This window comes from Saccopteryx leptura, chromosome 3, assembly GCF_036850995.1.
Source record: "Saccopteryx leptura isolate mSacLep1 chromosome 3, mSacLep1_pri_phased_curated, whole genome shotgun sequence".
In the NCBI taxonomy this organism is placed as follows: Eukaryota; Metazoa; Chordata; class Mammalia; order Chiroptera; family Emballonuridae; genus Saccopteryx; species Saccopteryx leptura.
In genome coordinates, this window is record NC_089505.1 from 74198925 (window position 1) to 74226712 (window position 27788).

At 45.7% G+C, this 27788-nt stretch overlaps 1 protein-coding gene and 1 pseudogene across 1 annotated transcript; both read left to right on the plus strand.

Annotated features, from left to right (window-relative positions):
* Positions 1–228: 228 nt before the first annotated feature.
* On the plus strand, positions 229–335 carry LOC136401828 (U4 spliceosomal RNA; annotated as a pseudogene).
* Positions 336–4846: 4511 nt separating this feature from the next.
* Positions 4847–27788, plus strand: ZNF331 (zinc finger protein 331). Its single transcript, XM_066374312.1, has 6 exons — positions 4847–4984; positions 6213–6284; positions 13195–13292; positions 21077–21160; positions 22752–22878; positions 25973–27788. The coding sequence occupies exons 4-6, from the start codon at positions 21152–21154 to the stop codon at positions 27304–27306; spliced, it is 1470 nt and encodes a 489-aa protein (XP_066230409.1). The 5' UTR covers positions 4847–4984; positions 6213–6284; positions 13195–13292; positions 21077–21151; the 3' UTR covers positions 27307–27788.

The window sequence follows — 27788 nt, forward strand, 5'->3', positions numbered from 1 at the left end:
AATATAATGACTATATAAGTCAAATTACTGCACACATTGAATGTGACTTCAGTTATGTTATCCCTAGTTCACCCACCACATGTGACATTATTGCTGCAGCCACTGAGAAAATTTGTAATCACTTTATATTATAGAAATGTTTATAATTAGAGATTAAGTGATACAATCTAAGGATATCTGCTATACAAAAGATTCCCAACATGAAGACTGTATAAAAACTTTTTTTTTAGCTTTGCGTAGTGGCAGTATCATAGCCAATGAGGTTTATCCGAGGTGCGATTATTGCTAATTGAAAAAAAAACCAAAAAACTTCTTTTTTTAAATACATACATGCAATGGTTTTCACTGATCAGAGCTCATAGTGTAGCAAAACCAGCGAGAGTATTCAGACATAATCCACACTAAAGTTCAAATTTAAAGGAGTCTTTTATTCAAAGCCAGCAACCACACGAAGACCTAAGTCAAATCATGCAGCCTCAAACACAGTTTTAGGCCAGCTTCTAAAGACAAAATCACATACTGGCTGGGGAATGGGAAGGAGGGGGAGCCCAGCGAAGCGTGGTACAAGAGCAATAAAACATATTCATTAATCTCGCTAATAAGCTCATTAAATCTTACTACTGTCTTGTTCCAATGTTTAGCTATAGGATCAATGTAAAGAAAAAATATTTTTACACACTAAGATCATAAGCTTTGAAGATGATAACACAGTAGTGATAAATGTTTCGCATGCCCAACAAAAACATTTCTAAACATTCTAGGATTTACAACCTACCCCTGACACATCTGCAATTTGGCGAAACTAACTTCAAGGCCGCGCGGGTAGGGAGTTTTAGACCTAAGTAAGTTCTGGAGTCACTTAGAGTTTAAGATAGAAGAGAAGCTAAATGAAGTTACTTATGCTACTTATTGCTACAAGCCTTTCTTTTCTATATTTCAACCAGAAATGTTTTTACTTGTGTAGAATGAAAGTGGAAGGAAACATCCAAGAAAACTGGAGGAAACTTGGAGGCAAAAAGAACAAAGACCATCTTTTCTGACACACTAGATCATACCCAAATACGTCATTTGTTGGGAAGATAATGACTAGAGTATTTAAGTGAGAAGACAGTTTATAATTAGTGCCTTGAGGAAGAAATGCCCCGGATTTAGGTCAGCTGGATCAGTAGTAGTCAACCTGGTCCCTACCGCCCACTAGTGGGCCTTCCAGCTTTCAAGGTGGGCAGTAGCAGAGCAACCAAAGTATAAATGAAAAGATAGATTTAACTATAGTAAGTTGTTTTATAAAGATTTATTCTGGGCCCTGGCCGGTTGGCTCAGCGGTAGAGCGTTGGCCTGGCGTGCGGGGGACCCGGGTTCGATTCCCGGCCAGGGCACATAGGAGAAGCGCCCATTTGCTTCTCCACCCCCCCCCCCTCCTTCCTCTCTGTCTCTCTCTTCCCCTCTCGCAGCCAAGGCTCCATTGGAGCAAAGATGGCCCGGGCGCTGGGGATGGCTCCTTGGCCTCTGCCCCAGGCGCTAGAGTGGCTCTGGTCTTGGCAGAGCGAAGCCCCGGAGGGGCAGAGCATCGCACCCTGGTGGGCAGAGCATCGCCCCTGGTGGGTGTGCCGGGTGGATCCCGGTCGGGCGCATGCGGGAGTCTGTCTGACTGTCTCTCCCCGTTTCTAGCTTCAGAAAAATACAAAAAAAAAAAAAAAAAAAAAAAAAAAAAGATTTATTCTGCCAAACTTAGCAAAAATCCAACATAAAGTACTTGGTAAGTAATTATTATTATATGCTTTAACTTGCTGTAACTCTGCTTTATGAACTTTATGAAGTAAAGTTACTTCCCTACTTTATAAATCACCATTACTGTGGAACCAGTGGGTAGTTAGACAATTTTACTACTAACAGAGATACAAAAGTGGGCAGTAGGTATAAAAAGGTTGACTACCCCTGGGTTGAATGAAGGTGTCATCTAGTCTGTTCCCAGCAGTCAACCTCTGAGCCTTAACCTACCTACTGTCCTAGATCCCAGGATATGCAAAGCTCCAGCCTCAAGCTTCTCTACAGATATACACTGGCCTCCCCCTCAAAAGAAAAAAACAGCCCTGGCCGGTTGGCTCAGGGGTAGAGCATCGACCAAGCGTGTGGAAGTCCTGGGTTTGATTCCTGGTCAGGACACAGAGAAGAAGGGCCCATCTGTTTCTCTACCCTTCCTCCTCTGCTTTCTCTCTCTCTCTCTCTCTCTCTCTCTCTCTCTCTCTCTCCCTCTTTTCTCCTCCCTCCCACAGCCAAGACTCCATTGGAGCAAAGTTGGCCCGGGAGCTGAGGATGGCTCCATGGCCTCCACCTCAGGTCCTAGAATGGCTCCGGTTGCAACGGAGCAATGCCCCAGATGGGCAGAGCATCACTTCATGGTGGGCATGCCGGGTGGATCCTGGTCGGGCGGATCCCAGTAGGGCACATGAAGGAGTCTGTCTGACTGCCTCCCCACTTCTAACTTTGAAAAAATACAAAAAAAAAAAAAAGATTCCAGGAAGGGAGGTATGTAAATTCTGTCTCTTATTGAAAGGTAAAAGAAGTTCCTCAGGTAACCTTTATTCTATAGTTAGAACTAAATGACCCATTGTCCTTGCAAGCCAGAAACTTCTACGCTCTTCTTCCTCCCCTCCTCAAAGGAAGGACAGGACAGAAAACCTGACCTTTCCTCCTAAAATATCAATATTAATTTTGCAGCCTTTTGGTACCTTACTACAATATGAGAAAGGATCAATGAACAATGAAGGAGCCGCAAGGAAGAATGGATGCCTCTCATCTCTCTCCCTTCCTGTCTGTCTGTCCTTATTTGTCCCTCTCTCTGACTCTCTCTGTCTCTGTCACACACACACACACACACACACACACACACACACACACACACATAGATGAGACTAGTAATTCTTTTACAGTTAACCCTAAAAAACATGAGGGTTAGGGGTGCAGACCCCTGTGCAATAGACAAGCTGTATATAACTTTGGACTCCCCCAATACTTGAAAACTTCAGCCAGCCCTAGCTAGCATAGAAAATTGATTCCAGGACCCCTGTGGCTACCAGATTCCGTGAATGATCAGGCCATTATATAAAAGAAGTAGAACAATGCATGCAGTTAGCCCTCTGCAGCCTGGATTCCTAACCAAATCAAAATACTATTTTTTGCCTGGCCTATGGTGGCGCAGTGGATAAAGCGTCGACCTGGAACGTTGAGGTCGCCGGTTCAAAACCCTGGGCTTGCCTGGTCAAGGCACATATGGGAGTTGATGCTTCCTGCTCCTCCCTCCCCCTTCTCTCTCTCTCTCTCTCTCTCACTCTCTCTCCTCTTTTAAAAAAAAAATACTATTTTTTTTTGCTGATTTATTTATAATTTTTATAATTTTTTTGGTATGTTGTGTTTCTATTTTATTTATTTATTTATTCATTTTTAGAGAGGAGAGAGAGAGGGAGAGAGAGAGACAGAGAGGGAGAGAGAGGAGAGAGAGAAGGGGGAAGGAGCTAGAAGCATCAACTTCCATATGTGCCTTGACCAGGCAAGCTCAGGGTTTCGAACTGGCGACCTCAGCATTTCCAGGTCGACGCTTTATCCACTGCGCCACCACAGGTCAGGCCTGTGTTTCTATTTTTATTTGTTTCAAGACATTTTTTTTTTCTACAGAGACAGAGTCAGATAGAGGGACAGATAGGGATAGACAGACAGGAACGGAGAGAGATGAGAAGCATCAATCATTAGTTTTTCGTTGCAACACCTTAGTTGTTCATTGACTGCTTTCTCATATGTGCCTTGACTGTGGGCCTTCAGCAGACCGAGTAACCCCTTTCTCGAGCCAGCGACGTTGGGTCCAAGCTGGTGAGCTTTTTGCTTAAGCCAGATGAGCCCATGCTGAAGCTGGCAACCTCGGGGTCTCGAACGTAGGTCCTCCGCATCCCAGCCCAATGCTCTATCCACTGCGCCTCCGCCTGGTCAGGCTCAAAATACTATTTTTTTTTTTAAAGATTTTATTTATTCATTTTAGAGAGAGAAGACAGAGAGAGAGAGAGACAGAGAGAGAGAGACAGAGAGAGAAGGAAGCATCAACTCCCATATGTGCCTTGACCAGGGAAGCCCAGGGTTTTGAACCAGCGACCTCAGTGTTCCAGGTCAATGCTTTTACCCACTGCGCCACCACAGGTCAGGCTCAAAATACTATTTTTAATTGGTTGAATCCCTGGATGCAAAACCCACGGATAGGAAGAGCTAACTGTAATTGTAGGGGAAAGAAACAAACAAACAAAAACCAAACATAGTAAAAGGACCCTGGCAATTCAAACCCATTTTGTTAGAGTCAGCTATAACTCCCAAAGTAATGTACCACTGACTGCTATCTAGGTACTCCTATTAAAGGGTCCGAAATGCATGTGGGGGGCAAACAAGACCGCAGGACTCCCATGTTTTGTTGCTTCCTTCCTCAACACTGAACTACATTTCCCAAGAGTTGGTGGCAGGTTGTCCTTAGCAATGGGATGAAATTCATGCTGGGAGAACTCTGAATGTAGTGCAGGACTTCCAACATTTGTAGATTCTGCAACTCTGTAATACATCCCGCCACCCACCACAGATTTTGGATGTCCCTTAGCGGGCGGCTCAAGCTGCCTTCTGAAGGCCGCGCTTCAAGCCCTAGGGCTCCCGCGAGGTGAACTGCATTTCCCGGAAGTCTCTGAGACAAAGCTCGTTAAGGCCTTGCAGAGTTGTATGCTGGGAAAGTGAGCCGCCTTGCTTCCGCTGCCGCGGATTCTCGGATTCTGGACTTCATTTCCCATAGGTCTCTGAGGCGCGGTTTTATGAGGAGCGCTCCGCGTTGCAGGCCGGGAGGCTGTCTCCTGGCGCACGGAAATTATTTTATGGCTCCGGCTTCCCGGGCAGCGATGCGGAGTTAACTTCACCCGTTGCGCCTCCTCCCGACGCGCCGTTGATCATTGGGCCCCGAGCGGTAAGTTGTTAGCATCTTCGGGGGAAACCGGCACGGGGCGCGGCGGGAGATGGCGGAGAGCGAGACGCCTCAGGCGAACAAGCCTGAAGGGCAGCCTCGGCCTGTGGCTGTGGGAGCGGCTGCGGAAAGAAGTGCATGTGTGTGATAGTGTCAGGGACCGGGCCCCGTCCCTAGGACTACTGTGCGTATGAGCTTGGGTGAGGGTGACAGACCCTGTCCCCTTGGCTGTGACGCGCTTTCGTTTGATTGTGTTGTGGGGGTGACGCGGCGGGGCCCCGTCCCCCTGGCTATGACGCGCGCGTGGGGAGCGTGTGTGGAGGTTTTAGGTCAGGCTGGGACTCGGTGTGAGTTACCTGCGTGTGGGCTCGGGGGGGGGGGGGGTCCGTCTCTATTGCTACGAGGTGTGCTTTTGCGCCCCTGTGGAGGGTGGGGTGGGGGTCAGGTCTGGGCACTGTGACACTGGCCAAGGTGTGTCTCCTGACAGTGCGATTGTTCGGCTGTGGCTGGTGCGGGATTGCACTTGGATAATTGTGTGTGTGGCCATGATGGAATGAGCACTGGGGTGTGTGTGACGGTGTAACCAGTAGCAGTGATGTCTCTGCTACCCCTCTGCCTTCACCTTTCAGCCATGTTGTACCTGCCTAGACGCCAGGCCCCAAAGGGAAGTCAGAGTCTCAACCCTGTAATGAAGGTGATCATCAAGAAGGGTGGATAGGCCCTGGCCAAGTAGCTCAGTTGGTTAGAGCTTCCTCCTGATACACTAAGGTTGCTGATTGATCCCCCATTAGGGCACATAGAAGAATCAACCAGTGAATGAATGTATATAAATGAGTGAAACAGTGAATGGAAGTTTCTCTCTCTTCCTCTTCCCCCTCAAATAAATAAATAGGCACATAGTCCTGAGATGGCAACGTTACAGCTAAAAGTTCTCTTCATACAGGCTACCTGAATGACAGTATGAAAAATCCTCAGGAATAAGATTCTTGTTTTAGAAGGAAGAAGTCCCTACCTTGGCAGATGGGGGAGGGGACGGCTACATATTCCAAAAAGGGGATCACTAGACCTTAGTCCCCAGGAATCTCTGACATCCTCAGATCCTATTTTCTTCTTGTTTCCTGTTGGTTTTAGGTATAACATGGGACAGGTGTGGCCTTGGAGAATATGTTCTGATATAATATGTGCTCCAGAAAGGACCTGGTATCTCATTCTGTCCTTCTCTATCCCCCAGGCCAGCCATCCTCCAGAAAAAGCATCCCCAGGAGAGAGAAGAATCGTTATACATCTTAAAATCAAGGTTCAGGTGAGTTTTTGGGTTGTTGTTCAGTAAATGATATATTTATAGGGCTTAAGAATATTATTCTTAGCCTGAAATGTCCTCTATAAGAGTGACCTGTCCTCAATTCATTCCCAAGAGGTGAGACAGGGCCAAGCAGGTATAGTCCCCAGTGGTCCACCCTCTGCAGTGAGCATTCACCAGTTCATTTGACCAATTTGCCCTTTTCTAAGAATTGGATGGTATAGAAGAATAGCACTGAGAGGTTAGTGTTTGTGCCTTCTCTCAGAGTGTGACTTGGTAAAAAGGATATTTGTTTTTTTTGGGTTTTTTTCATTTTTTTTTTCTAAAGCTGGAAACACGGAGAGACAGTCAGACAGACTCCCGCATGCGCCCGACCGGGATCCACCCGGCACGCCCACCATGGGGCGACGCTCTGCCCACCAGGGGGCGATGCTCTGCCCATCCTGGGCGTCACCATGTTGCGACCAGAGCCACTCTAGCGCCTGGGGCAGAGGCCACAGAGCCATCCCCAGCGCCTGGGCCATCTTTGCTCCAATGGAGCCTTGGCTGCGGGAGGGGAAGAGAGAGACAGAGAGGAAAGCGCAGCGGAGGGGTGGAGAAGCAAATGGGCGCTTCTCCTGTGTGCCCTGGCCGGGAATCGAACCCGGGTCCTCCGCACGCTAGGATATTTGTTTTTAGATGGAATCAAGTACTAGACATCTTTGGTCTTTTTTTAGGCCTGACTTCATTTCAGAGCACAATAAGAAAGGAGAAGACTTGATTGTTTTAGGCAGTAAGTGACAAAATAAGTAGCTCCATGAAGCTTCTGGGAGTGGGGTTTGAGCAAAGGTCTTTGTCATAAAGGTAGGGATATTTTTCAGTAATCAATAAATAGAAATGTGTTATATTTACCCTTATTTGAGGTCTTATTTTTTTAAGTGAGAGGAGGGGAGATATAAAAACTGAGGTCTGACAATTACAGCTTAAGCTTATTTACTTGTATCTTGTATGAATTATGAGAAGCTATTAATATTGGGTATGAAGTCTGGATCCAGAGTCCAGGTTGGTCAACTTTTTCTGTAGAGGGTCATGTATTAAATATTTTACGATTTTTGGACTACACATGACTGCATCTTGTACTTACTCAGTAGATTTTATTTTTATTTTTCGAATGGTTTAGGTATATAGAAAAATTCCAAAAAATTTTTAGTACAGAGAATTCCCAGGTACCCTGCACCCAATTTCCCCCGTTATTACCAACTTACATTAGTATGGGGCATTAGTGATAATGATTGAGATTTGATACACAATCATTAACTAAAGCCCATGCTTTATTCATTTTCCTTAGTTTTTACATAATCTTCATTTGTTCCAGGATCCCATCCAGGAGACCCCATTACACTTCCTTGTTATGTCTCCTTATGCTCCTCTTGGCTGTGACAGTTTCTCAGACTCCCCTTGTTTCTGGTGACCTTGAAAGATTTAAGTGGTACTAGTCAGGTCATATTTCCCCATGTATAAGACGCACCTTATTTTGGGGGCCCAATATTTGAAAAAAATGTATTACATAAAATTATTGAACTCAAGTTTTATTCATCATAAAATTCATACAACTCCTCATCACTGTCAAAACTCCCATCCATTAGCTTGTCCTCATCCGTCTGATGACGAATCACTGTCTTCAGCAATGAGCACAAAAACAAGCACAAAAAAGCGGGAAATGCAAGTTAAAAAAATCTATAACCACGGTATAAGACGCACCCAGTTTTCAGACCCCAAATTTTCCAGAAAAGGGTGTGTCTTATACATAGGGAAATATGGTACTTTGCAGGCTGGTGCTTTATAGCAGCGGTTCTCAACCTGTGGGTCGCGACCCCAGTGGGGGTCGAATGACCAAAACAGTGGTCCCCTAAGGCCATCGGAAAATACATATTTCCAATGGCTTTAGCCGCTGAGAAGCTGCGCCACCGTCTGCAGCAGCGCTATTCAGCTTGAATGCATGCCGTTATGGACGTGCATTCCAAACTGAATGCCTGCGTTCATGCACAGACGTGATTGCATCATCTGTCGGGGCCTAAGGGGCGGGGGAAGCGGGGGGAATGCTCCACAGTCCATAGCAGTGCAGCTGCTTGTCCATAGCAGTGCATTACGTGTGTCCAGGCGCTTGCTGACGTCATCAGTGGGCGGGTGCAGCAAGCGCCAGAGGACAGAAGCCTAGGAGGCGGAGAGGGAAGAGGCAGAGAGCCAAGAGAGCCTGCGAGACAGCCTGCTGGTGTAAAAAGGTTAGTAATGTAAAAACAGTACACACACCATACACACAATACTGTGTAAATTTAAGGTGCTTTGTGTGTAATCATTACACAGTACACAAAGCAGCTTACACTTACACAAAGCACCATACATTTACACAGTGTGAACTACATCGGTCTTATGCTATAAGAGACCACTACAAGATGTAGTTCACACTGTTCCCCAATGTATAATTATCTCCCATATCTCCCACTATTTTCCCATATTCTGAATGAGGAAACTGCTGAAATCAGCGGTTTCCGGCATTGAATCCGCCTCCTATTGATTTCATTGGGAGTGCGGCGGATTTTGTGGAAGAGAGCTCCCGAGAACCTCGGGTTACCACACAATCCGCCGCAGCCTCCTTTTGATTTCAATAAGAGGCGGAGAAATGACAGTTTCCGACACATTTCTTCCTCTCCTATTCAAGTCAATGGGAGGCCGCAGCAGATTCCACTCAAATATAGAGCATGTTGCTTAATTTTTTCCACTCTGGAACTTTTCCTAGAGCAGAAAAATTCCAAAGGTGGAATCTGCCACCCCCGATAGAGTGAAAGAGGCCTCACACTGAGGAATCTGCTGTGCGGATTCTGCAGTGTAAAAGATCTGCCTCCTATAGAAGTCTATTGGGGGTGGCGGATTCCACCTTTGAAATTTTTCTGCTCTAGGAAAAGTTCCAGAGTGGAAAAAATTAAGCAACATGCTCTATATTTGAGTGGAATCTGCTGCCTCCATTGACTTGAATAGGAGAGGAAGAAATGTGTCGGAACTGCATTTCTGCCGTACAGGGGATCTCTCTTCTGCGGAATCCATGGGTCTCCCATTGAAGTAAATGAGATGTGGATTCCACCGCAGAAACCGCTGCTTCATAGTGTGAAAGAGCCCTGAAAGATACCATGCTGTGCAGAAACTGCAGTGTATCCTATGACGTAGTTCACACTGTTCTATATAGAAAACTTGCCACTAATCTGGAAAAAACAGATCCATTAGTTAAGCAGCTATTTACGGAATGGTAGCCCCAATACACTAGGTAAGGAGGTCCATTAGTAATAAATATTTCTCAATATATAATTAAATATTGTTTTTGTGATTAATCACTATGTTTAAATTATGTTTGATTTGTAGCAATGAGAATACATAATGCATATCAGGTATTTACATTCCGAATCATAACTGTAGCAAAATTACAGTTACGAAGTAGCCACCAAAATTATTTTTTGGTTTGGGGTCACCGCAACATGAGGAACTGTATTACGGGGTCACAGCATTAGAAAGGTTGAGAAGCACTGCTCTATAGGAAACTGGTATTTTTCTCACAATTAGTCTGGGTTTACGGGTTTGTGGTAGAAGGCCAGAAAGGATACAAATAGTCAACACGATTTATGATTTTTCTTTTTTTTGTGGCAGAGACAGAGAGTCAGAGAGGGGACAGACAGACAGGAAGGGAGAGAGATGAACATCAATTCTTTGTTGCCGTTCCTTAGTTGTTCATTGATTTCTCATATGTGCCTTAACTGGGGGACTACAGCAGACTGAGTGACCCCTTGCTCAAGCCAGCGACCTTGGGCTCAAGCTGGTGAGCCTTGATCAAACTCAATAAGCCCGCGCTCAAGCTGGCGACCTCGGGGTCTCGAACCTGGGTCCTCCACGTCCCAGTCCGACGCCTTATCCACTCTGCCATCGCCTGTTCAGGCACGATTTATGATTGTTGATATTAATCTTGATCACCTGGCCAGGTAGTGTTGGTCAGTTTTCTCCACTGTAAAGTTACTCCTTTCCCCCCATTTCGTACTAGGCTCTTTGGAAGAAAGTCACTGGGTGCAGCTCACACTTAAGGTTTGGAGAATTATGCCCCCTCCTTCTCTGTTTTTTTCACTGCTTTGATTGATTGATCTTAGAGAGAGGGAGTGAGAAACAGGGTAGTTGCTTCTCATATGTGCCTTGACCAGGTAAGCCCTGGGTTCTAAACTGGCAACTTAAGCATTCCATGTCAACACTTTATCCACTGCACCACCAGGTCAGGCTGCTTTTGTTTTTATAGGCCTTTAAAAATGTAAAATACATTCTTAGCCCTCTGGCCCTACAGAAACAGGCTTTGGGCTATAGTTTGCCAAACCTAATCTAGAGTTTTGGGGTTTCAATCCTGCTTCCTCTTAGTATTTTGGGCTTTATAAAGATAGTATTGTGATAAAGATGAAATAATATGTAGGTAAAACCCCTTAGAACAGCCCCCAGAGAATGAGTGTTTAGTAAATACGGTTTTGGCTATGTGGTAAGTCTGGATATTCTATAGGTCTAGAGCAACATATATATGAAGATTATTGTGATGGGTACTTGCAAGTTTTCAAAATGAATCAGAGTATAGAACTAGAATTCTTAGCCTGAGTTCCTCCCTTTAATTCCATTTACCATTTTCCAAGGGAAATTGTATACAGATTTGTTCCATATATTTATAAATATGGCTTTCTTCCTAGGAAAAAATCTATAATTTCATGGTATTCCCAAATGTGGACATGCACTCCAAAATTAGAACCTTCGTCTAGAATCAAAGACTGTGTTAACCAGACCAGAATTAGTGTCACTGTGACCACATCCATTCAGGATGATGGAAATGGTTAAAGTAAATCACACCAAACTCACATTATGGAGTATTATGCAGCTATGAAGAATGATGTGGAGAAAGACTCATAAGAAGGAAAAATGCATTAAGCAGTACTCATAATTATAAACAATATTATGCATGAAAAAATTAGTTTGAAATTTTATTTAATAAAAATGCCTTTTATTTTTTTAAGTAAGAGGAGGAGAGATAGAAAAACAGACTCCCACATGTGCCCCAACCAGGATCCACACGGCAACTCCCACCTAGGGCCAATGCTTGAATCAGCTGAGCTATCTTCAGCACCCTGGACTGATGCTCGAACCAGTTGAGCCACTGGCTGCAATAGGGAAAGAGGGGGGTGGGGGGGAGAAGGGGACGAGAAGCAGATGGTCATTTTTCCTGTGTGCCCTGACCAGGGATCAAACCTGGGACATCCGCATGCTGGACTGATGCTCTGTCTACTGAGCCTACTGGCCAGGGCCAAACAACGCTTTTCAAGTATTCTATTTAGTATGGCATTTTAACTGATTATTCAGTGAAGAGGAAAGAAGTGGGCCAGATTTTTGGAAGACCTTTCCTGTACCAAGCACTTCTATTTGCTTTGCACACTTTCCCTAATTAGTGTTCCAAGCAGCTTAGCTGAGCTGTTGTTCTCAGGGTCCGATGGTATTACCAAGACATAGAAAATGGATGTTCAAAATCAGGGAGATAATATTTGTTTGTCACCTGTTTTTTCAGTACTGGGTATTATATAAATTTCTTTGTGTGTGTGTGTGTGTGTGTGTGTGTGTGTGTGTGTGTGTGTGTGTGACAGAGACACAGAGAGACAGGAAAGGAGAGAGATGAGAAGCATCAATTCTTTGTTGCCACTCCTTAGTTGTTCATTGATTGCTTTCTCATATGTGTCTTGACCAGGGGGCTATAGCAGAGCGAGTGACCCCTTGCTCAAGACAGCGACCTTGGGCTTCAAGCCAGCAACCTGTGCTCCACCTGATGAACCCGCACTAAAGCCAGATGAGCCCGCGCTTAACCCGGTTACCTTGAGGTTTTGAACCTGAGACCTCTGCATCCCAGTCCGATGCTCTATCCCCTGCACCACCGCCTGGTCAGGGTCAATTCCCTTTTGCTGCTGTAACATTGCCACACATTTAGCGACTTAAAACAGCACAGATACCTGACTGGCGTTGGCACAGTGGATAGATTATCAACCTGGGACTCAGAGGACCCAGGTTCAAAACCCCGAGGTTGCCAGCTTGAGCAAGTAATCATCAGCATGACCCATGGTCACTGGTATGGGCAAGGGGTTACCAGCTTGGTTGGAGCCCCCTGGTCAAGGTACGTATGAGAAGCAATCAGTGAACAACTAAAGTAACGCAACTACAAGTTAATGCTGCTTATCCCTCTCCCTTCCTGTCTGTCTGTCTGTCTTTCAGACAGACAGATGTGTTATCTTACAGTTCTAGAGGTCAGAAGTCCAAAATGGGTCTCTCCTGGCTAAAACCCAGGTGTTGGCAGGGCTGTGCTCCTTTTTGGGGCCTCTAGGTGGCACTCCTGCCCTGCCTCTCCCAACTTCCAAAGCCTGCCTGTGTTCCTGGAATTACAGCACATTCCTTCATCTTCAAAGCCAGCAAAGAAAAGTCCTCTCAAATCACATCCCTCTGACTCTGCTTCTGTCCTTACGGTGTTCTCTCCTTCTGACAACCCTCTTCTACTTTTATGGACTCTTGTGATTACATTGGACTCACCTGGATAATTCTGGATAATTTCCTATCTTAAGGTCAGCTGATTAGTGACTGTAAGTCCCTCCGCAACCTAACTCCCCTTTGCTATGTAATGTTACATATTCACAGTTTCCAGAATTAAGACACTGCCTTCTTGGGTGACAGTTATTCTGTCTACCACAGGCTTATTCATTCAACGTTACCATAATGACTGCAGTATACCGTACCCCCCAACCCCAACTTTGGGTTTTTCTTTCTTTGTTAATTTCTTTTAAATGTGGGACTGTCTTAACTTTTATTTTTTCTAATGGGATTAATGCAGGCCTGCAGCAAAAAATTTCAATTTCTTAAGGAGTTCATAAAGAAGAAACTTGACAGTACCCATGATGGTACCATCCAGAGATGTCTGTTGATACTATGGTATGTATGTTTCCAGTGTTCCCCTCCTGCTCTAGGCATATGTGTATGGTTTTGCTCTAGAGCGTTGAATTCTGCTAATTTGTCATGTAAATGAACCGAACACTTTCCAGGTCTTAGTTTGTAAAAGGAACCCACTTCAGTCGTGGGCCACGTTATACCTCCATGTGTGTGTGGAGGGAAGAGGTGTGCCAGCAATCTCCTTCTCGCCTTGAAAATAATCTCTCAGTGCCTGACCTGTGGTGGCGCAGTGGATAAAGCTTTAACCTGGAACATTGAGGTCGCCAGTTTGAAACCCTGGGCTTGCCTGGTCAAGGCACATATGGGAGTTAATGCTTCCTATTCCTCTCCCCTTCTCTCTTTCTCTCTCTCTCTCTCTCTCTCTCTCTCTCTCTCTCTCTCTCTCTCCCTCTCTCTCCCTCTCCCTCTCTTTCCCTCCTTTCTCTTTAAAAATGATTAAATATTTTAAAAATCTAAAAAAAAAACATAAAGAAGAAAAAATTTATCATATATTTATCCTTTTTAGGGTTGGTGGTATGTCATTTGCAATTAATTCCATGGCAGCAAATCATCAAGAAATATGGACTTTTGCCTGACCAGGCGGTGGCACAGTGGATAGAGCGTCGGACTGGGACAAAGAAGACCCTGAGGTCGCCACCTTGAGCACAGGCTCATCTGGTTTGAGCGAGGCTCACCAGATTGAGCCCAAGGTCGCTGGCTCGAGCAAGGGGTCACTCGGTCTGCTCCAGCCCCCTGGTCAAGGCACATATGAGAAAACAATCAATGAACAACTAAGAAACTGCAACGAAGAATTGATGCTTCTCATCTCTCTCCCTTCCTGTCTGTCTGTCCCCGTCTGTCCCTCTCTCTGACTGTCACAAAAAAAAAAAAAGGACTTTCAAATTTAGACTTTCTAGGATTTTAATATTTCTTTCGTGGACCATGGCAGTGATCACTGACACATTACAAATGGACTGAACAAGTGACATTTCCAAGGGCTGATATGTGGGGGGGAAAGACAATGACAATAGTTAAACATGTTCGCATAAATCTCCCATATCACACCGAAGACAAGGTTCAGCCACTCAGGAATGTCCTCAATGTGGCAGTGTCTCCGTTTAGCTTCTTCCAGCTGAATCTTTGATGTGAGATTATGGCTGTCCCTTTCTTTGCTTGAGTGGCAGGAACATTTTTTATCTGTCTCAGAGTTGTTCTTTGTAATTTTTGCTAATACTGTTAATTAAAAAATTTCTTTTTTCCTGGCCCTGGCTGATTGACTCAGCATCAGCCCAGCGTGTGGAAGTCCCGGGTTCAATTCCTAGCCAGGGCACACAGGAGAAGCGCCAATCTGCTTCTCCACCCTTCCCCCTCTCCTTTGTCTCTCTCTTCCCCTCCTGCAGCCAAGGCTCCATTGGAGTAAAGTTGGCCCGGGATCTAAGGACGGCTCCATGGCCTCTGCCTCAGGTTGGCTCCAGTTGCAATGGAGCAATGCCCCAGAGGACAGAGCATCGCCCCCCTGGTGGGCATGCTGGATGGATCCCAGTTTGGTGCATGCAGGAGTTTATCTCTCTGCCTCCCCAGTTCTCACTTCAAAAAATAAAAAATTAAATTAAAAAATACATAAAAATTTGCCCCTGCCGGTTGGCTCAGTGGTAGGGCGTCAGCCTGGCGTGCAGGAGTCCCAGGTTCGATTCCCAGCCAGGGCACACAGGAGAAGCGCCCATCTGCTTCTCCACCCCTCCCCCTCTCCTTCCTCTCTGTCTCTCTCTTCCTGTGCCCCAGCCGAGGCTCCATTGGAGCAAAGATGGCCCGGTCGCTGGGGGTGGCTCCTTGGCCTCTGCCCCAGGCGCTAGAGTGGCTCTGGTTGCAACAGAGCGATGCCCCGGAGGGGCAGAGCATCGCCCCCTGGTGGGCGTGCCGGGTGGATCCCGGTCAGGCGCATGCGGGAGTCTGTTTGTCTTTCCCCGTTTCCAGCTTCAGAAAAAAAAAAAAAAAAAAAAAAAAACCAAAACCATAAAAATTTATTTTTTCCAAAATATAAGAGAAAGTTTACTTAGAAAGTCACAGAGCTGGAAGAGATGGTCTTTAGTAAACTAGTTACAGAGACAAAAGAAGAGCAGTTTAGGTGGAAGGGAGACACGGGGAGGGGCGTGGCAGAGGTGTGCTCCCAGGATAGAGTGCCAAAGAATTTCATTCTTAAGATGCTCTGAAATTTTTCAGTTAGCATTGATTATATAGGCAGCATGTTTGCAAATCATAGTTTTGCATAAGAATGAAAGGGACACAGGCTGGCCTGTGGTGGCGGAATTGATAAAAGCATAAACCTGGAATGCTGAGGTCACCAGTTTGAAATTCTGGGCTTGCAGGTCAAGATTTGAGAAACAACTACCAGGAGTTGAGGTTTCCCGCTCCTCTGCCCCCCTTTCTCCTCTCTCTAAAATCAATAAATAATATATTTTTTTTTTTTTTTTTTTTTTTTTTTTTTTTTTTTTTTTTTTTTTTTTTTTTTTTTTTTTCTCATTTTTCTGAAGCTAGAAACAGGGAGAGACAGTCAGACAGACTCCCGCATGCGCCCGACCGGGATCCACCCGGCACGCCCACCAGGGGCGACGCTCTGCCCACCAGGGGGCGATGCTCTGCCCATCCTGGGCGTCGCCATATTGCGACCAGAGCCACTCTAGCGCCTGGGGCAGAGGCCACAGAGCCATCCCCAGCGCCCGGGCCATCTTTGCTCCAATGGAGCCTAGGCTGCGGGAGGGGAAGAGAGAGACAGAGAGGGAAAGCGCGGCGGAGGGGTGGAGAAGCAAATGGGCGCTTCTCCTGTGTGCCCTGGCCGGGAATCGAACCCGGGTCCTCCGCACGCTAGGCCGACGCTCTACCGCTGAGCCAACCGGCCAGGGCAATAATATATTTTTTTAAAAGAAAAGAAAAAGGACCAGTGTGTTTGAGTTTCTTTCATAAAAATGGGGAGTGGTGTACCTGACCAAGTGATGGCACAGTGGATACTTGAACTGGGAGAGGATCCAGGTTCAAAACCCTGAGGTCATTGGCTTGAAGCCCAAGGTCGCCGGCTTGAGCCCAAGGTTGCAGGCTTGAACAAGGGGTCACTCTGCTTTGCTGTGGCCCCCCAGTCAAGGCATATATGAAGAAGCAATCGATGAACAACAAAGGAGCTGCAATGAAGAATTGATGCTTCTCATCTCTCTCCCTCCCTGCCTGCCTGTCTGTCCCTAGCTGTCCCTTTCTCTATCTCTCTCTGTCTCTGTCACACACACAGAAAAAGTGGTATTATTGATCTTCAGTAATGTGATACTGTGTTTTATGTAGATTCTTTTCTTAAGAATTGAGACAGCCTGACCAGGCGGTGGCACAGTGGGTAGAGCATCGGACTGGGATGCCGAGGACCCAGGTTCGAGACGCCGAGGTCTCCAGCTTGAGCGCAAGCTCTTTTGGTTTGAGCAAGGCTCACCAGCTTGGACCCAAGGTCGCTGGCTTAAGCAAGGGCTTACTTGGTCTGCTGAAGGCCTGCGGTCAAGGCATATATGAGAAAGCAACCAATGAACAACAAAGGTGTCGCAACGAAAAACTGATGATTGATGCTTCTCATCTCTATGTTCCTGTCTGTCCCTATCTATCCCTCTCTTTGACTCTCTGTCCCTGTAAATAAAAATAAATAAATAAATAAATAAAATTCTCTAGAAAAATCTGAATAAAGTTGGTGGATAGTGTCTATCTCAATGTCCTGTTTGTGATACTGCACTATAATTTTGCTGTGTGGTACCATTGGGGTAAACTGGGTAAAGAGTACCAAGGATCCCTTTTGTATTATTTCTTATAACTGCACATGAATCTATAGTTACCTCAAAAAAAAAAATCATCCTAACATTCTTGTGCATATATGTGTGTACTACAATTGTTTTTTCCTTTGGATACATTCCAGCAAGTAGAATTTTGAGTCAAAATCACCCTAGTATTAAGTGCCTCTGATACGCCTGACCCTGTGGTATTAGTACTTGGAATGACTGAAAGGACGTAGTTACCTGTACACTGCTTACAACCCAGCGAGGAAGGGGACTCTGAATGGAAGAACAAGGCACCTGCGGTCAAGGCCTGTGGTGAATTCCAGGTGACGTGCCCTGACAGGCACTAGGAATGGGGTCATTCTCGCTATAGCTGCTGACATCAAGTCATGACCAAATAATTCTAAATGCACAGGCTCTATGCGGCGATCAATAGAATTTCTTTTTTTTTTTTTTAATGACTTTATTCATTTTAGAAGGTGGGGGGAGCGGGAACCATCAACTTCCACATGTGCCTTTACTAGGCAAGCCTGGGGTTTTGAACTAGTGACCTCATCATTCCAGGTCAGTGTTTTATCTATTGCACCGCTACAGGTCAGGCTAGAATTTATTTTCTAAGTATTATACCTTACATATTCTTTCTAATAATGTTGGGTGCATTTTAATTTCGAGTCAGTTGCTTTAGCATTTGTCTACAGGACACCATGGCTGAAGAGACATTCAAAACTACAGTTCACCCACCCATCAAGACATAAAACTAAGCATGGAGACAACTGCAGCAGTACCTAAGACATCACTTGGGATTTCAGTCATTTATTTATTTATTTATTTTTGTATTTTTCTGAAGTTGGAAACGGGGAGGTAGTCAGACAGACTCCCGCATGCGCTAGACCGGGATCCACCTGGTACGCCCACCAGGGGGCGATGCTCTGCCCATCTGGGGCGTCTCTCTGTTGCAACCAGAGCCATTCTAGCTCCTGAGGCAGAGGCCATAGAGCCATCCTCAGTGCCCAGGCCAACTTTGCTCCAATGGAGCCTTGGCTGCAGGAGGGGGAGGGGCGGAGAAGCAAATGGGCTCTTCTCCTGTGTGCCCTGGCCGGAAATTGAAGCCGGGACTCCTGCACTCCAGGCCGACGCTCTACCACTAAGCCAACTGGCCAGGGCTCAGTCATTTTTTTTATTTGCTACTCCAGCATATATGGGCATACTAGACATCAAAGAGTTGGTTTAGGTATTAGGAAATTAAAGGAAAAAAGGAAACGTCATTCAGGAAAATAATCCAAAGATAATACATTCTGAACTTTTCTGCAATTTCAGGAAGAAACTTTAAAAAAAAATTTTTTTAATGAGAGAGGCTGGAAGGCAGAGAGATAAGAAGCATCAGTTTTTCATTGAGGCATCTTATTTGTTCATTGATTGTTTTCTCATATGTGCCTTGACCGGAAGTTGGGGGAGGGCTATAGCAGAGTGAATGACCCCTTGCTCAAGCCAGCGACCCCATGCTCAACCTGGTGAGCCTGTGCGCGCCGGCAACCTTTAGGTTTCTCCTTGTCAGGCAGGAAGAAACTTTTTTTTTTTTTTTTTACATTGAGAGTCAGATGGAGAGATGAGAAACATCAATCATTAGTTTTTCATTGTGTGTTGGAACATCTTAGTTGTCCATTGATTGCTTTTTCATATGTGCCTTGACCATGGGCCTTCAGCAGACGGATTAACCCCTTGCTCAAGCCAGTGACCTTGGGTCCAAGCTGGTGAACTTTGCTCAAACCAGATGAGCCTGCGCTCAAGCTGGAGACTTCGGGGTCTCAAACCTGGGTCTTCCGCATCCCAGTCCGACGCTCTATCTACTACACCACCACCTGGTCAGGCAGGAAGAAACTTAAAAAAAAAATAGTTCTGTCTTTTAAGAATCGAACTGCCTCTTAACAAATTTAAAAGAAATCAATGCACACACATTAATATGCCAAGCAAGTTCATAGCTATAATTGCAATACCTAGTGGGATAGTCAAAAAGAAGAAACTCAAGATCAAAGGATGTGTCAGGGTCCACAAGGCCATCTCCAGGTTCAGTGATTCTCTGGGTGAACTCAGGATTCACCTCATTGTCCTACTCACAGCTAAGATATATTAGGGCAGAGGGTTACACGGCAAAGCCAGCCGAGGGAAAGGCCCACAGGGAAATGTTGAGAGGCAACCGAGCGCAAGCCCACCAATCTTGCTTAATTCCTCTGCCATCGAGTTGTCTGTGGGGAAGCTCACAGCCTGGGAGCCCAGGGAGCTTATCCGGCGTGAATCACATAGGCGCCCTCCGTGTACAGCATCGAAATTCCAGAAGCATGAGCCGCTGTCCTCGGGCAATGGTGGGAACACTGGAACTCCAGCCAAGGATCAAAATCACAAGCAGGCTTACAGATAGCCGTTTCAGACCAGTTGTGTCACCTCTTTTGAGCAAGGGATCTATAACTTTCCAGAATGTTTTCTTCTTCTCTATGTCTATTTTTATATCTCCCTTTCTGCTTATGTCTTACGGTGTTGGCCGGTATGTGTTTGTCTCTATGTATATGTGTGCATATATATGAGTGTATATATATTCATATCTAGAATTTTCAAGTGTATCTTATTTTGGTAGCTTGACTTTCCTACTGATGATATAGCTGACTTTTTTTCATGCTAAGTATTTCTTCCAACTTGGCACCGAATAACCACTGACATCAGTGTTTTGCATTGATAGTCTGCATATGTTTATGCAGCCAGCTTTTCTGGATGTAAAGTGCTGACGCTTCCTAGGCATTTCCTTCTCGTCTGCCTGCCGTGTCTTGACCCAAGTCACCCTATCTAGAGGCCAGAAGAGATTCAAGTTTGGATGAAGTAGCCCCTGCTAACCCTGGACAATGTGACTGGAGGGAGCAGGAGGAACTCAGAGACTGAGCACCCTAAACACGCCCACTCAGGTCCAGATAACAGTCCCCCTGCCTGGAGTTAGACATACTGCAGGTTTGAGGGCAGAGTCTCCACCTAAGACCACCCTCAGTTTTGACACTAACTGCAGGTTTGAGAGTTCCTGAAAGTAGCTTCAGGCTCTATTATTCAGGACTAGCAGGACTCCCAGAACTCACTGGAAGCTACTCTACTCAGGGGTATGATTCATTGCAGGGAAAGGGTACAGATTAACGTCAGCCAAGAAACAGGTTCATACAGGGAGGTCCAGGGTGTTCACAACATGAGCTCCAGTGTCCTCTCCCCAGAGTCAGGACTTGTTCTCTGCTGGCATTGATGTATGATGTTACACACAGAGCCTTGCCAACCAGGAAACTCACTGCGCACAGATAGCCAGAGTTCACTGGGGCCTCATCACATAGGCCCAGTTGATTGATTATATAGATGTATCGACATGATTGATTGAGTGATTGCTCAGAAGTTAACCTCAGCCTCCAGGTCAGCTGATACCCCATGACCCAAAGCCCCCACCCCAAGTCACCTGGTTTGTCCTAGAGTGACGACCTCCTACCCTAAGACTGTTTGGGTATGGCCAGCCCAACCCAGAGACAGTTTGGTATGGCCAGTCCCTCCCTAAGGTGCAGTATGGTCACCTGGTACCCAAACAAAGACCTCCTATCAAGTATGATACAGATTAGCTCTAAGAAACTGAGGACGATGGCCAGACCTCTCTTTGGTCAAGGCCAAATTCTCAATACTTATCGCCTAACAGGAGCTGGCCAGAAATCCTCCTGCTAAAATCTCTGGGTCTGACTTCAAGGCAAAAAATAAATAAAAACTCTTCTGCTCTGTGCGGCTGGGTTTCATGGAGTTTGAGGGACAGCTTGGGCTTTTTCCCCCCAGAATCCTTTTCCAGACGTCATGTTTGTGGGTGTTGGGGAAGGAGCTGAGGGTTCTTTGGAAGCAAAGATGGAGGGAGCAAAAAGGTTGTATTAAGTCATTTTGGAGACCAACATGCTCTTACTTTCATGCCTCTTTCTCCTCATCTAGCTCTGGCTTCTCTGGATTTTGTGTCCACAGTGAAGGAAACCCTCAGACAACCGATCAGTTCTTGATTCTAAAGCTATGGCCAATGTAAGTGTGTATTTCTTTCCTTCTTAAATGTGATACTCAGGTCCGGTGGCTATTTCCCCCCCCCCCCCCGGTGGCTATTTTTATTTTATATTATCCTGATGCTTTCTGCCCAAGTGAGTCCCATCTAATTACCTACTTCCCGGTGCATCCCACTCCGGTGAATGATGATACCACGTAGCCCATGCCCACCTTGGTGGCTAATGTTCACATAATGTGGAGCTAATTATTCAGTATCCCCTTTGTGCTTGGCTTTTTTTTTTTTTTTTTTTTTTGGTGTTGAGAGAGACAGGGACAGACAGACAGGAAGGGAGAGAGATGAGAAACATCAGTTCTTCATTGCGACACCTTAGTTGTTCATTGATTGCTTTCTCACATGTGCCTTGACCGCGGGCCTTCAGCAGACCGAGTAACCCCTTGCTCGAGCCAGCGACCTTGGGTCCAAGCTGGTGAGCTTTGTTCAAACCAGATGAGCCCGTGCTCAAGCTGATGACCTCGGAGGCTTGAACCTGGGTCCCCCACATCCCAGTCCGACGCTCCATCCACTCTGCCACCCCTGGTCAGGCTGTGCTCAGTTTTTTTGTCAAAAGGAACATTGGAGCAATAGAGGAAGAAAGTCCTTTGAGAGAGATTTCAGTCAGGTCTATAGTTTGAGTAGTTGGAGATGTTGGACCCATTTGACCACAGGAGAAAACAGAAATTCCCCACTGAACTTTTTTCCAGCCAGATAAAAGAGACTATTCGTATTCATTGGTCTCAGGCTCAGGGTGTAGTAACAGCCCAAGCTTTAGAAGGCTTTTAGAATTAGATAGAACTGTGTGACTGAGGCCTGCAGACTCAGCGGTCAGGGAACCCGTGGTCAGTTGTGTTGTTGAACAGAACTGCCAGACCTCCGTATGCTTTTGCATCTTCTGATACAAGTATCCTCTAAATCAAGAACAAGGGGTGAGCAGGGGTGCTGTTGGTGACAGGTAAAATCATCCAGGACAGAGTAGTAGATGATCGTATGTTCCCAGAATCGGGAAAAACCTTAGTCATTTTGTCCAGCATAAGTGTAATGATTAAATGTCATCTGCCCATGTGATGGAATAAAAAATGTTTTTGTCATTACTAAGGAAGACTGCTTAAAACATAACCTGGCAAAATGATGAACATGAAGCTTCAAAACATTCAAACGTGCCAAGACCCTATTTTCGAAGATAAAAGATCTTCCCTTACATTTTTGAAACAGAAATGGAGGCATTATTTTCTTTTCCCTTAAGGGGCAAAAGGTAATGCCGCAGGGATCCACACTGTTGTCTCAGGATGTGTGGGAAGGTGAGAAAGGCACGTGGCAGGTTCTGTGCGCGTGAACGGGAGGAAGTCTGGGATTGTTCTGTCCGTGCTCTGGCAGGTTGGGATGCAGCAGTAGGGCTCCTTAGTAACATGGAGGGATTCTGGTTGTCACAGCCATGTCCTCCCTGCCCCCTACCCATATCACAGGCTTTCAATCCACCTGCTGTATGCGCTCTGCCCACAGTACAGCCCTTCCTCGTTCTTTCCTCTTGAAAGTGCCCTTTCATTTCCTCAGGGACATGTGGGTTTGTGTTTTTAGAGTCTGGTGACATTCTCAGATGTGGCCATAGACTTCTCTCAGGAGGAATGGGCCTACCTGGACTCCACACAGAGGGACCTGTACTGGGATGTGATGTTGGAGAACTACAGTAACTTGGTCTCCCTGGGTAAGTTGCCTGTGTTGTATAACTGAGGCTTTGCTCCCTGGAATGTCAATTCCATCCCTTGTGAACTTTAAGATTATCTTTCAAGAAACGAGTTGAATCTTCTTCCCGTTGCCAGGGAACACTTTGAGCTTTGTCAAGTTGGAAGGGGGCCTTACACACCTTCCTGTTGTCATTCATCAGTGATCTTCCTATCTTCGTCTGGCCCTTTCTTTAGTTACCTCTCTCTCTCTCTTTATTTTTTAATTTTATTATTTTTCTACAGGGACAGAGAGAGAGAGAGAGTCAGAAAGGGACAGACAGACAGGAACGGAGAGAGATGAGAAGCATCAATCATCAGTTTTTCATTGCAACACCTTAATTGTTCATTGATTGCTTTCTCATATGTGCCTTGACCGCAGGCCTTCAGCAGACCGAGTAACCCCTTGCTCAAGCCAGCGACCTTGAGTCCAAGCTGGTGAGCTTCTTGCTCAAGCCAGATGAGCCTGCGCTCAAGCCGGAGACCTCCAGGTCTTGAACCTGGGTCCTCCACATCCCAGTCCAACATTCTATCCACTGCGCCACCGCCTGGTCAGGCTTTCTCTCTCTTTTTAAATGTATTGATTGGTTTTAGAGAAGGAGAGAAATATCAATTTGTTGTTCCACTTATTTATGCATTCACTGGTTTATTTATTTATTTATTTTGTGTGACAGAGACAGAGAGAGATAGGGACAGACAGACTGGAAAGGAGCGAGATGAGAAGTATCAATTCTTCATTGCGGTCTCTTAGTCTCCTTAGTTGTTCATTGATTGCTTTCACATATGTGCCTTGACGGGTGGGCTGCAGCAGACCAAGTGACCCCTTGTTCAAGACAGTGACCTTGGGCTCAAGCCAGTGATATTTGGGCTCAAACCAGCTACCATGGGTCATCTCTGTGATCCCATGCTCAAGCCAGCGACCCCACGCTCAAGCTGGTGAGCCTGTGCTCAAGCCAGCAATCTCGGAATTTTGAACCTGGGCCCTCTGCATCCCAGTCTGACTCTCTATCCACTGTGCCACCAGCTTTCCAGGCCACTGATTGATTCTTGTATGTGCCCTGACTGGGGATCAAACCCACAATCTTGGCATGTCAGAACGATGCTCTGAGCTACCTCACCAGGACTAGTTACCACTCTCTCTCTTTTTTTAAAAAAATTTATTATTTACTGCTTGACTAGGCAATGGCGCAGTGGATAGAGCATCGGACTGGGATGTGAAGGACCCAGGTTCGAGACCCTGAGGTCACCAGCTTGAGTGTGGGCTCATCTGGTTTGAGCAAGGCTCACCAGCTTAAGCCCAAGGTCAGTGGCTCGAGCAAGGGGTTACTTGGTCTGCTGTAGCCCCCTGGTCAAGACACATATGAGAAAGCAATCAATGAACAACTAAGGAGCCGCAATGAAGAATTGATGTTTTTCATCTCTCTCCCTTCCTGTCTGTCTGTCCCTATCTGTTCCTCTCTATGACTCTGTCTCTGCCACACATACACACACAAAAAAAAAAAAAAAAAGATTTTATTATTTACTGATTTTAGAGAGGAAAGAGAGACAGAAAGGCAGGGGAAAAGGAGTGGGAAGCATCAACTCATAGTTGTTTCTTGAATGTGCCTTGACCAGGCAAGCCCATGGTTTCAAACTAGTGGCCTCAGGATTCCAGGTTAATGCTTTATTTACTGCACCACCACAGGTCAGGCTAGTGACCACTCTTAGTGAGCAAAGGATGAATTGGAATTCTGAAATATTTATTTCACAACCATCTTCAAGGAAACCAAGCAACTACTACAAGCTGATGCTTCCTGCTTCTCCCCCTTTCTCTCTCTCTGCCCTCTCTCTAAAATAAATACATAAAATCTAAAAAGAAAAATAATAACAGCCATAATATCTATGGCTAATATTGCACTAACTCTGTACCAGGCATTGTCTAGGCACTATGTTTCTCTGTGTGTATAACTACAGTTCATTTCATTCTTACAAGTTTATGAGTTAGACACAATTAGTTAGTCTGATTTGTAGATGAGTGTGCTGGGGCGCAGACGATGTGGTCCGACAGAGGATACAGAAGTAAGAATTGAACATAAGAATTCTGGCCCTGGCCGGTTGGCTCAGTGGTAGAGCGTCAGCCTGGCATGCAGGAGTCCCAGGTTCGATTCCTGGCCAGGGCACACAGGAGAAGCACCCACCTGCTTCTCCACCCCTCCCCCTCTCCTTCCTCTCTGTCTCTCTCTTCCCCTCCCGCAGCCAAGGCTCCATTGGAGCAAAGTTGGCCCGGGCACTGAGGATGGCTCTGTGGCCTCTGCCTCAGGCACTAGAATGGCTCTGGTTGCAACAGAGCGATGCCCCAGATGGGCAGAGCATCACCCCCTGGTGAGCATGCCGGGTGGATCCCGGTCGGGCGCATGCGGGAGTCTGTCTGACTGCCTCCACATTTCCAACTTCAGAAAAATACAAAACAAAACAAAAAGAATTCTGGCCTATAATCCATTTCATTCATTAAACACTATGGTGCCAGATGTGGACTTTACATTTTTTTAAGCAAGAGGGAGAGGACAGACAGGGACAGACAGAAAAGGAGAGAGATGAGAAGCATCAACTCATAGTTGCAAGCACTTAAGTTGTTCATTGATTGCTTTCTCATACATACCTTGACTGAGGGGCTCCAGCCATTGACCATGGGGTCATGCCTGTGACCTCACGCTCAAGCCAGTGACCCCACACTTAAGCTGGTAAGCCTGTGCTTAAACCGATGACGTTGGGCTCAAACCAGCGATCTTGGGCTTCAAGCCATCAACCTTTGGGCTCAAGCCAGTGATCATCGGTCATGTCTATGATCCCACACTCAAGCCAGTCACCCCACACTCAAGCTGCACTCAAGCCTCTGATCTCAGGGTTTCCAACCTAGGTCCTCAATGTCCCAGGTTGACATTCTATCGACTGTGCCATCACCTGGTCAGGCTGGACTTTACATTTTAACAAAGGTCTAGATTATTTCTTCTACTGGAGAAGTTTTTGGTTTGTAGTTAGGTTTGTTTGTTTTGTTGTCCTTAAAAGGAAACAAAGCATGGGATTTTTTTTTTCTTCCAGATTTGGAGTCACCATATGAGACCAAGAATTTACCTACAGAAAAGGGCATTTATGAAATCTGTTTTTCCAAATGGAACTCAGGTGGGAAAAGTAAATTCATTGTCCTTGACTGGATGTGTGAAGGTGAGTTAGAAGGAGCACAGGGCCCTCCAGGGGGCTCTTTCGACCAAAAGAGAATCAACTATGCGAAAACGCGCACTGATAGAGAAAATACCTCTGGTAGACCACAGCAGATACTGCATAATCGGGAGAATTCGTATGAATGTAAGGAATGTGGTAAGGCCTTTAGTCGTGGCTATCAGCTTACTCAACATCAGAAAATTCACACTGGTGAGAAACCCTATCAGTGTAAAGAGTGCAAAAAGGCCTTTCGTTGGGGTAACCAACTTACTCAGCATCAGAAAATCCACACTGGTGAGAAACCTTATGAGTGTAAGGACTGTGGGAAGGCCTTTCGCTGGGGTTCAAGCCTCGTCATTCATAAGAGAATCCACACGGGGGAGAAGCCCTATGAGTGCAAAGTCTGTGGGAAGGCCTTCAGACGTGGTGATGAGCTCACGCAACATCAGCGGTTTCACACTGGGGAGAAAGACTATGAATGCAAGGACTGTGGGAAGACCTTCAGTCGTGTGTATAAACTAATTCAGCACAAGAGAATTCATAGTGGCGATAAGCCATATGAGTGTCAAGACTGTGGGAAGGCCTTTATCTGTGGCTCGAGCCTTGCTCAACATAAAAGAATTCATACCGGTGAGAAGCCCTTCGAATGTCAAGAATGTGGGAAGGCCTTTACGCGTGTCAATTACCTTACTCAGCATCAGAAAATTCACACGGGTGAGAAACCTCATGAGTGTAAGAAGTGTGGGAAGGCCTTTCGTTGGGGTTCCAGCCTTGTTAAACACGAGAGAATCCATACAGGGGAGAAGCCGTATAAGTGCACAGAATGTGGAAAGGCCTTTAATTGTGGCTATCACCTCACTCAACATGAGAGAATTCACACTGGTGAAACGCCTTATAAGTGCAAGGAATGTGGGAAGGCCTTTATTTATGGGTCAAGCCTTGTTAAACATGAGAGAATTCATACAGGGAAGAAACCCCACGAGTGCAAAGAATGTGGGAAAGCCTTTACTCACGGCCATCAACTTACTCAGCATCAGAAAACCCATACCAGTGAAAAACCCCATGAGTGTAAGGACTGTGACGAGGTGTTTAACCCTGGAAACCATTTTAGAGAACATCAGAGAATTCACACTGTTGACAAACCTTTAGGATACAAAGAATGTTCAGAGACCTCTAAACAGCGTTCATTTCTTCCACAACATGAGAAATCATGATATAATTTAACACAAGAAAGTCTTTACGGATCACTCTCCTTATATAGAATTTCAGGCTAGTCATGCTAGGAGCAGATTTGGAAACTGGAGAAATCACATTTCATTCATGATTATGACATACTCAGTGTAGATGAATTTTTTACTGGATAGGTTAGTTGAATGGATGCGTAGAAGCTTCCCAGAACCTTTCAGTCTCATTTTGGATTCATTCTGGGAGGATGATTGCTGATGTAACATATGTGCAAAAGCCTTTCCTCACGGTACACAACCTGCTAGTCATCGCTATCCCACCTCGCTGCTTCCTGTGAGACGTGGGCAGATTAGCTTCTACCCCTGTGTGTTAGTTGTGAAATGGGGGTAGTCACACCTACCTGATACTGCTATTGTGCTGATTAAACAGGCTTGGTACGTGTAAACTCCTTAAATATGTATCTGGAATATTGTGTAAGCTCAATAAATATCAGCTGTTGTTCTTATCGCTA